Here is an 8,925-nt window from a genome sequence, read left to right on the forward strand (position 1 = left end):
CCCGTTAGGAGGCAAGTCCCCTCCTCAGTAATGGCACCTTTCCCTTTGATAATTAATACTGAATAACTAATCCACACACATCCACCCACCCCGACCCCCCCGTTTTAAGACAGTCTATGAAGTGAAAAATAAAGCGGTTTTCCTAAGTAATAGATCGCGCACCAGGCGCTGTGAGGGCAGCTTGCGGATCAGCAGCTCGACTGACCCCTGATCTAGTGCGGGCCACGGTGCCGGCTGGGGGCAGCGATATAACTTCATGCCGCCGGTGACAGGCGCGCTCTTGCTGGTCGCCTTGCCGCTGGTGGACTTGTAAGGTGATTACCTCATAATAGCTGTGATGATAACAGAAAAGTGAGAATTGGCTGACAAATAGTACGAGACGGTTTCAAACCATACTTTGAACAGAGCGGACCGGTTTATAGGTCCCGCGCTGTGATCGAATTGGGTTTGAGATTGTTTTCCGGAGAAATGTGATTGGATTACCATAACAGATTAAATACTTAATACATTTTTCTTTCGAGTTTAGTTCATATTTAAATTTCGGTCATGAAAGAGAAGTTTCATTTAGTTTTGATGTTAGGATGCTTCGTTAGTTGCGTTTTGCTGAAAAGAAACATAACCAACCCTTTAAAGTAGTTGAGTGATAGCAGTGCCATCGTCCCTAAAATTTGAAAAGCCCGCCCTGAAATGCGATTGGCCAGATAACCTTCTTTGTTCTCTCATTTCTTGTATTTATATTTAGGACTTTTCTGACAATACATATACATACGCAGCGTATATATAATTATGTGTATATGTATACACACCCGCAGACACACGCACACAATGCATCACCATCTTGGCGCATTACACCGGTCTTGATTCCTACACCTTGTCACTGACGTTGCTTCCAATCCTAATTTATGTCCTGTCGGAATAGCAATGACCCTTTGACTCCTGTGCGTTGAAACACATTGCCTTTTATCTTAGTAAAATGGGACACTAGACAGCTAGTTTCATTCTTTCTGAAAGGTTGATGGTGCATGACGTGAGTTGCGGTTTCAAAAATGAACCAACCTCACTCAGGGTAAGAACTGGAGCACGAGTATTTTTCCTTGTGAATTAGAAATGATTGGCAAGGTAGATAAAACATGTGAAATTAAACCTAAACGCCACGTAGGCTTCAGTATTCCAGCGCTTTACGGAAAAGGTGGGTGGCTCTGAAAAGAGCCTTTGATTTCCGGGACTAAGGGACAGCTGCTGACCTGGTAAGCATTTCACTTGCCCTTGGCCTTGTGGTGACTCTCGGTCTTCTTGGGCAGCAGCACCGCCTGGATGTTGGGCAGGACGCCGCCCTGAGCGATGGTCACGCGACCCAGCAGCTTGTTGAGCTCCTCGTCGTTGCGGATGGCCAGCTGCAGGTGGCGCGGGATGATGCGCGTCTTCTTGTTGTCGCGGGCCGCGTTGCCCGCCAGCTCCAGGATCTCGGCGGTCAGATACTCCAGCACCGCCGCCAGGTACACCGGCGCGCCGGCTCCGACCCGCTCGGCGTAGTTGCCCTTGCGGAGCAGGCGGTGCACACGGCCCACGGGGAACTGCAGCCCGGCCCGGGAAGAGCGGGTCTTGGCCTTGGCGCGAGCTTTGCCTCCTTGCTTCCCACGTCCAGACATGTTGGTCTAACAACAATAAGAAAGGATAGAGCCAGAGAAAAGCAAAAAAGGAATGTGCTGAAAGGAGCAGTAAGAAGGTAGTTATAGTGGTGGGTGGAAGTGTAAAACGTGAGTTTTGATTGGTTAAAATTATGTTTTCACTAGCTAACCAATAAGAAAGGAGATATGATGCAATGTAATTTACATATTCTCCGTCACTAATACATGTTCAAATCAGAGCCGGATACTCTTGAATCCCTTATTTGCATAGAAGCCCTATAAAAGCAGAGACTCCAGACGCAAGGTGCCATTAGAGTATATATATTTTCCTAGTCGTTGTTGGTTTTTGGCGACATGCCTGAGCCAGCGAAGTCTTGGCCTTGGCGCGAGCTTTGCCTCCTTGCTTCCCACGTCCAGACATGTTGGTCTAACAACAATAAGAAAGGATAGAGCCAGAGAAAAGCAAAAAAGGAATGTGCTGAAAGGAGCAGTAAGAAGGTAGTTATAGTGGTGGGTGGAAGTGTAAAACGTGAGTTTTGATTGGTTAAAATTATGTTTTCACTAGCTAACCAATAAGAAAGGAGATATGATGCAATGTAATTTACATATTCTCCGTCACTAATACATGTTCAAATCAGAGCCGGATACTCTTGAATCCCTTATTTGCATAGAAGCCCTATAAAAGCAGAGACTCCAGACGCAAGGTGCCATTAGAGTATATATATTTTCCTAGTCGTTGTTGGTTTTTGGCGACATGCCTGAGCCAGCGAAGTCTGCTCCTGCCCCGAAGAAGGGCTCCAAGAAGGCGGTGACCAAGGCGCAGAAGAAGGACGGCAAGAAGCGCAAGCGCAGCCGCAAGGAGAGCTACTCCGTGTACGTGTACAAGGTGCTGAAGCAGGTCCACCCCGACACCGGCATCTCGTCCAAGGCCATGGGCATCATGAACTCCTTCGTGAACGACATCTTCGAGCGCATCGCGGGGGAGGCGTCGCGGCTGGCGCATTACAACAAGCGCTCGACCATCACGTCCAGGGAGATCCAGACGGCCGTGCGCCTGCTGCTGCCCGGGGAGCTGGCCAAGCACGCCGTGTCCGAGGGCACCAAGGCCGTCACCAAGTACACCAGCTCCAAGTGAACAGCTTCTCTAATATATAAAACCAAAGGCTCTTTTCAGAGCCACTCAGGTTGTCATGTGAAGAGTTGTAATACGTTTTGTTATTGACGTTAAGTTGTCTTGGGAAAAGTGAGGATGCAGGCACATCTTTTAAAGTCAAATGCTGTTCCAAAACAGTTCATGCTGTTCCAAAAACGGTTTTGCTAGGTGTCCAGTCTTTTCACATTGGTTAAAGACGTTACTTGGTTATTCTGCTGTGAAGGGTCAACCACCCAGCAAGTTTGGGGTCTTGTGTACGCGATTGTCATTGCTCACATTCTTGGTTTCATCAGTTGTCTCAAAGCCATTCCCATTGGGCGTCCCGCCTGCTCTCAAGCCACTTTTTCTCATGCTGTGATGATGTGCTGTACTATGGCTTTAGGCCTTAGCACACCTGCAACCCAACTCTTATTTGTCAAATATTCTCTGATGGAATTCCCTCAAACTTCAGAACACTTGTGTTTTGGAGGACTTCGGGGTCGTGTGAGTGAAACTGGTTGAGTCGGTTGGGGAGGTGGCATTGGCTTGCCCTGCTCCCAAATGTTTATGCTATACTCGTCCAACTCATCCAGAAGTTTTTATAATGGGTTAGGGGTGATAAACCCTTTATATGCTTGCTTTTGTTTTTAATGATCTGGTGTGTCATGTCAGGAAATGGATGATTCTTGAAACTTTCATTTTTAGCAAAGGATGTCTATTTGGCCATTTAAGTTTAAAAGTTCATGCACTATTTATATATGCTTTATAGATACTTTTAATTTTTAAAAATTTTATATTGCATGTTCTATGAATACTCACTTGCTACTGCTCTGTAGTTTATTTTATAGAAAATGCAGTTAATTCATCTGAATGTGAAAGACATTTCTTGCAGCAAGTAAATAGTGTGGTATTGTTGATTTCTGTTAGCGAAATAGAAATTGGGTGGGGTAGGTGAACTGAAATTCTGGTTTTGGTCTACTATTGTGATTAACAAAGTACATAAATAGTATTTTAGATAGTATATGATACATTTCAAATTGTCTTTTCTCTGTCACTTCTTTCTTCTCAATCTCCTCCCAAATCATCCCTTCCATTACTTTGATGTTCAGTTCACAAGCAATGAGACCAACTCTCAGTTCCTTGCTTCCTGAGCCTCTGTACATAGCAGCTCACAAAATGGCAGTGGGTTTCCCTTAGAGCTAGAAAGAGAGTGAAGAAGATGGAATCCAAAGTCCTTTTGTAACTCAATCTTATAAGTTAAATTCCATGATTTCTGTTAGATTTTATTCATTAGAAACAAATCAGGGCCGGCCCATGGCTCACTCGATAGAGTGCGGTGCTGATAACACCAAGGCCGCGGGTTCGGATCCTATAAAGGGATGGCCGGTTTGCTCACTGGCTGAGCGTGGTGCTGACACCACCAAGCCAAGGGTTGAGATCCCCTTACCGGTCATCTTTAAAAAAAAAAAAAAAAGAAAGAAAAGAAACAAATCAAAACTTCATTCTACACTCAAGCAGATTGTGTAAGGTAAGAGGAAACTGGGATCCTTGGGAGTCATCTTCGAGGCTGCCTGCCAACGTGACCACTAGAATAAAGTTGAAATGATGGCATGTCATTTCCAAGATTTGGTTAAAAAAGACAGTGCCTTTTTCTTTTGGTTCTCTTTCTCTCTGGGATTACTGTGGGGGGAAGCTAGCTGCCTACTTGTGAGAAGCTGATGATAGAGGGGCCCATGTTATCAGAAAGTTAGGCTCTACTTCTTACCTTGTGTTCTCCTCGCCACCTACTTTATGGTAAAGTGGCTGAGACTCTACACCACATCCATTCATTTATTCATTCATTTACTGACTTTTTTTTTTTTTTTTTTTTTTTTGCCAGCTGGTTGCCAGTTAGTCTACACAAATAGTAAACACTAGGGAGGCAGAGAGGGTAAGAGAAAGAACTCTCTCTTCCCATCAGTACACTCCCAGCAATGTCCTTCATCTTGGCATCAGCAATTGGGTCTACTTCCCAGGTTATTCCTTTGCACTCTGAGAGTCATCTTTATCACACCCTCTCAGAGTTCTGAGTTCTAGCTGCCCCAGACCTACCCTTCAAGCACCTAGTTTTTCATTTTGTGTCCCCAGTCTTACATTTGATTCCTGCTGCTGTCTCTGGAATACCTCAGATCTACTTTTGCTTTCCATCCTCCTAATACTTTTGCAACTTCCATTAGATTATCTTTCAAAAAAAAAAAAAAAAAAAACCCTTAAAGCTAGAAAAAATGTAAATTACTAATCTTAAGGTCACCGAAATTTCAAAATTATGAGAGCCTGTGATATTTAGGAAGAATTTATATGCATCCATAATTTTGATAGTATTTACATATTCAAACTCAAGTGTACATGTGTATTCTTAATGTTATTGAATACATTAATAATTCTTAAACCTGAAAAAAATAATAATAATTCTTAAACCTGTATGGCTGTATTAAGTTTCCCATTGCTCATCTGAAAAACTAAGGTCAAGGTGTGGGCACTAGGAAAAGTGATTACCAAGCTTCCTAAATTTTCTTTACTTTTCATGGAACCATTATAGGGGTATGTTACAACACAATTTCAATAGAAGAGAAACTTGGAGTGACAACACTTTTGTCAGCCTTGCACCCAAAGTAGACAGAAGTGAGACAGCCATCCTATCACTCTGTAATTATGGTCCTCTGCTTTCAACCAGTCAGAAGACTTGAGTATCTCGAGGTGCCAGCACCACATAGCACATCAATCAATTTTGTTTGGTAATCGCTGAAAATATGTCATACAACTCTTATTCTGAGAAAGGAAGTGACCCTTAAAGAGTTTTTGGGGTAGGGTATGAAGATGTTCTGTGTTACATTTACTTGGAGCTAGCGTACTTGGTGACAGCCTTAGTGCCCTCGGACACGACATGTCTGCCTAACTCTCCAGGTAGCAAAATGCACACAGCCATCCAAATCTCCCTGGACGTGATGGTCGAGCGCTTGTTGTAATGCGCCAGCCACGAGGCCTCCCCCGCGATGCGCTCGAAGATGTCGTTCGCGAAGGAGTTCATGATGCCCATGGCCTTGGACGAGATGCCGGTGTCGGGTGGACCTGCTTTAGCACCTTGTACACGTACACGGAGTAGCTCTCCTTGCGGCTGCTCCTTGGTCACCACCTTCTGAAAGCCCTTCGGGACAAGAGCAGACTTCGCCGGCTTAGACATAACAATAACCCACGCTTGTAAGCTATAGAGATATAAAATATTTTCTTTCTCAAATTCTGGTATTATTCCTAGGGCTCCTATGCAAATGTGGTGTTTACACACTTAGATTTTGATTGGGTAAACTGTCCCCAGCTGTACCGTCGTATGCAAATTAGGTGATTCCAGTTCTACTTTGCAATTGGTTGCAATATTTAAGATCATTTTAGCCAATCGACAGGCATAAGTTGCAATTCCGATTGCAAGTATAATTGCTTCTCATTTGCTAAGACGATTTGTATCTACGTGTCTTTTCCCGTTGCTGTGCTGCTTTGTTAGAGCCACAAAATGTCTGGTCGCGGCAAGCAAGGTGGGAAAGCTCGCGCCAAGGCTAAGACGCGTTCTTCCAGAGCTGGGCTCCAGTTTCCGGTTGGCCGAGTTCACCGTCTGCTCCGTAAAGCGCTTCTTGCCGTCCTTCTTCTGCGCCTTGGTCACCGCCTTCTTCGAGCCCTTCTTCGGGGCAGGAGCGGATTTCGCAGGATCTGGCATGGCAGAAATTAACTAAGAGTGGAAAAAAACCGAGAAGAAAGAAGACGACAGGAGTAGGAGCACTGTCTATGTACAGCTACTTATGCAAATGAGGTGATTAGTCAACTCTTGAGTCTGATTGGTGAGGGTTCTAGATGACGTCATACACAACCTTTGTCCAATCACAAGAAGTGTATTTAAAATTAGTAGTTCCATTGGTCTAAGTAAAAGAACGTATAGTTTTAGCCAATGGCATAGCTTCACTTTCGCGCCCAGTAATGAGACTATAAGTAGTGCTGCTCTGGCTAACTCGCTTTACCCCATTCATTTCTGTGGTTAGCTATCATGTCTGGACGTGGCAAGCAGGGCGGCAAAGCACGGGCTAAGGCCAAGACCCGCTCTTCCCGGGCAGGACTACAATTCCCCGTGGGCCGTGTGCACCGCCTGCTCCGCAAGGGCAACTACGCCGAGCGGGTGGGAGCCGGCGCGCCGGTGTACCTGGCGGCGGTGCTGGAGTATCTGACCGCCGAGATCCTTGAGCTGGCGGGCAACGCGGCCCGCGACAACAAGAAGACGCGCATCATCCCGCGCCACCTGCAGCTGGCCATCCGCAACGACGAGGAGCTCAACAAGCTGCTGGGTAAAGTCACCATCGCGCAGGGCGGCGTCCTGCCCAACATCCAGGCCGTGCTGCTGCCCAAGAAGACCGAGAGTCACCACAAAGCCAAGGGCAAGTAAGCTGGGAAAATCAGTATCTTAGGCTTTGAAGGATTCAGTTTTAACCAAAGGCTCTTTTCAGAGCCACCCACGTATTCATTAAAAGAGCTTACATTTTCTTAACTCTGCAGTGAACCTTAACGTAATTCTTCCACTCTGTAGTTCAACTATTTTCACTCAGAAACGTGAAACGAAGCATTTTAAAGTTTAAAAAGTAAGGAAAACAGAAAGGAAAAGCTTGTATCACAGATAATTAACGTTGGCCGTTACTGTAGTTTCTCAGGATTGTAAAAATTAAACAATTGGAAATATAATGGGAATACTAATGATTGGCCAATGTTTAAGATGTGCATCTAGTTAGTGACCTACAGAGTAATAAATCTGCGCCTTTGTCGTGTTACCCTTCGGGAAGAATTGTTCTGCATCCTAATGGGACAAAATCATCTGCACTTAAACGATGTTTTGTGTTTTTTTGAGAAGCCAGCCACCCTAACTGTAAATAGGAATACAGAACTACATTCCCTGGACTCAGATCGCCCTGAGGCAGAGCTTGTTGAGTTCAGGATGATTTTGATAGGGCGTACAGTAATTGTGACACTTATAAAGTCTGGGTTTTTTTTTTTTTACACACCGATTTACACGAGTTGGATCGTAAAAGAAAGAGTACTTTTATGTGAGGATCCTACATTTTAGTGAAAAAGTATGTTAACAGTTTAATAACAGGTGTGGCATTTTTACTTCAGTTAATGGTCATGGTGCACTGAGAACAAGTCTTTAGAAAAAAAAACCCAAAGTTTAAATGAAGCCAAGATATGGTGGAAGCCTTCCTAAACTTCAGTAAGGGTAAAACAAGTCACTTGGCCAATATTATATATGGCGTGCGTCTTTTCAAAAAGATTACCAAAATAAAGTCAGTTGCAAGGGTCAACATTTAAATATTTTATGTAGCAAGCAAGATGATATCATCTTAGTAACTACATAAAATTCTAGGGAAAAAAGCCAACTTTTTAAATGAGACGTACAAAAGACGGCACAGAAAGGGTTGAAAACACCAGCATTTTAAAGGAGAGGAATAGAAGATGTTAATATCTGCCTGTGGCTGCAGACCTTTGGCTCTAGTGTCAGTCGAAATGGCTCGCACCAAGCAGACGGCTCGCAAGTCCACCGGCGGCAAGGCGCCCCGCAAGCAGCTCGCCACCAAGGCAGCCCGCAAGAGCGCGCCGGCCACCGGCGGCGTCAAGAAGCCCCACCGCTACCGGCCCGGCACCGTGGCCCTGCGCGAGATCCGCCGCTACCAGAAGTCCACCGAGCTGCTGATCCGCAAGCTGCCGTTCCAGCGCCTGGTGCGCGAGATCGCGCAGGACTTCAAGACCGACCTGCGCTTCCAGAGCTCGGCCGTGATGGCGCTGCAGGAGGCCTGCGAGGCCTACCTGGTGGGGCTGTTTGAGGACACCAACCTGTGTGCCATCCACGCCAAGCGCGTCACCATCATGCCCAAGGACATCCAGCTCGCTCGCCGCATCCGTGGGGAAAGGGCGTAAGTTACGTTCCTGCGTTGAGTGACAACCGTAAACCCAAAGGCTCTTTTCAGAGCCAACCACCTTTTCTATAAAAGTGCTGTGTACTGTAAGTAAATGTTTTTACTTCTGTTCCTTCCACAGTCCCCGGAATTGGTATCGAAAGCTTTTTTTTTTTTTTTTTTTTTTTTTTTTTTTTTTTTTTTT

General features: G+C 45.2%; 4 protein-coding genes and 1 pseudogene across 5 annotated transcripts in view; 3 read left to right on the plus strand and 2 right to left on the minus strand.

The window, feature by feature from the left end:
• Nucleotides 1-1,256: 1,256 nt before the first annotated feature.
• Nucleotides 1,257-1,649, minus strand: LOC103586550 (histone H2A type 1-E). The gene has a single exon (XM_008567848.1). The coding sequence runs from the start codon at nt 1,647-1,649 to the stop codon at nt 1,257-1,259; it is 393 nt and encodes a 130-aa protein (XP_008566070.1).
• A 731-nt stretch (nt 1,650-2,380) lies between these two features.
• Nucleotides 2,381-2,806, plus strand: LOC103586552 (histone H2B type 1). The gene has a single exon (XM_008567849.1). The coding sequence runs from the start codon at nt 2,383-2,385 to the stop codon at nt 2,761-2,763; it is 381 nt and encodes a 126-aa protein (XP_008566071.1). The 5' UTR covers nt 2,381-2,382; the 3' UTR covers nt 2,764-2,806.
• A 2,826-nt stretch (nt 2,807-5,632) lies between these two features.
• Nucleotides 5,633-6,505, minus strand: LOC103586553 (annotated as a pseudogene).
• A 320-nt stretch (nt 6,506-6,825) lies between these two features.
• The window catches only part of LOC103586557 (histone H2A type 1), a 19,994-nt gene continuing 17,894 nt past the window's right edge, over nt 6,826-8,925 (plus strand). The window contains exon 1 of one of the 2 annotated variants that reach the window (XM_008567854.1): nt 6,826-7,222. In XM_008567854.1, the coding sequence (XP_008566076.1) occupies nt 6,830-7,222 (393 nt within the window). In that variant the 5' untranslated portion in view covers nt 6,826-6,829. Of the gene's footprint in view, nt 7,223-8,925 lie in introns of those variants that run through there. The other variant, XM_008567853.1, reaches the window with a different exon arrangement.
• LOC103586556 (histone H3.1-like) overlaps nt 8,332-8,925 on the plus strand; it is an 18,337-nt gene continuing 17,743 nt past the window's right edge. The window contains exon 1 of the mRNA XM_008567852.1: nt 8,332-8,660. Within this exon, the coding sequence (XP_008566074.1) occupies nt 8,332-8,660 (329 nt within the window). The remainder of the gene's footprint in view (nt 8,661-8,925) is intronic.

The sequence above is a fragment of the Galeopterus variegatus genome, unplaced genomic scaffold (genome assembly GCF_000696425.1).
Source record: "Galeopterus variegatus unplaced genomic scaffold, G_variegatus-3.0.2 Scaffold351, whole genome shotgun sequence".
Lineage (NCBI taxonomy): Eukaryota > Metazoa > Chordata > Mammalia > Dermoptera > Cynocephalidae > Galeopterus > Galeopterus variegatus.

What these genes read in the sequence shown, in the direction of transcription:
- LOC103586550 (XM_008567848.1), bottom strand. Translation starts at nt 1,649, where the DNA reads ATGTCTGGACGTGGGAAGCAAGGAGGCAAAGCTCGCGCCAAGGCCAAG.
- LOC103586552 (XM_008567849.1), top strand. Translation starts at nt 2,383, where the DNA reads ATGCCTGAGCCAGCGAAGTCTGCTCCTGCCCCGAAGAAGGGCTCCAAG.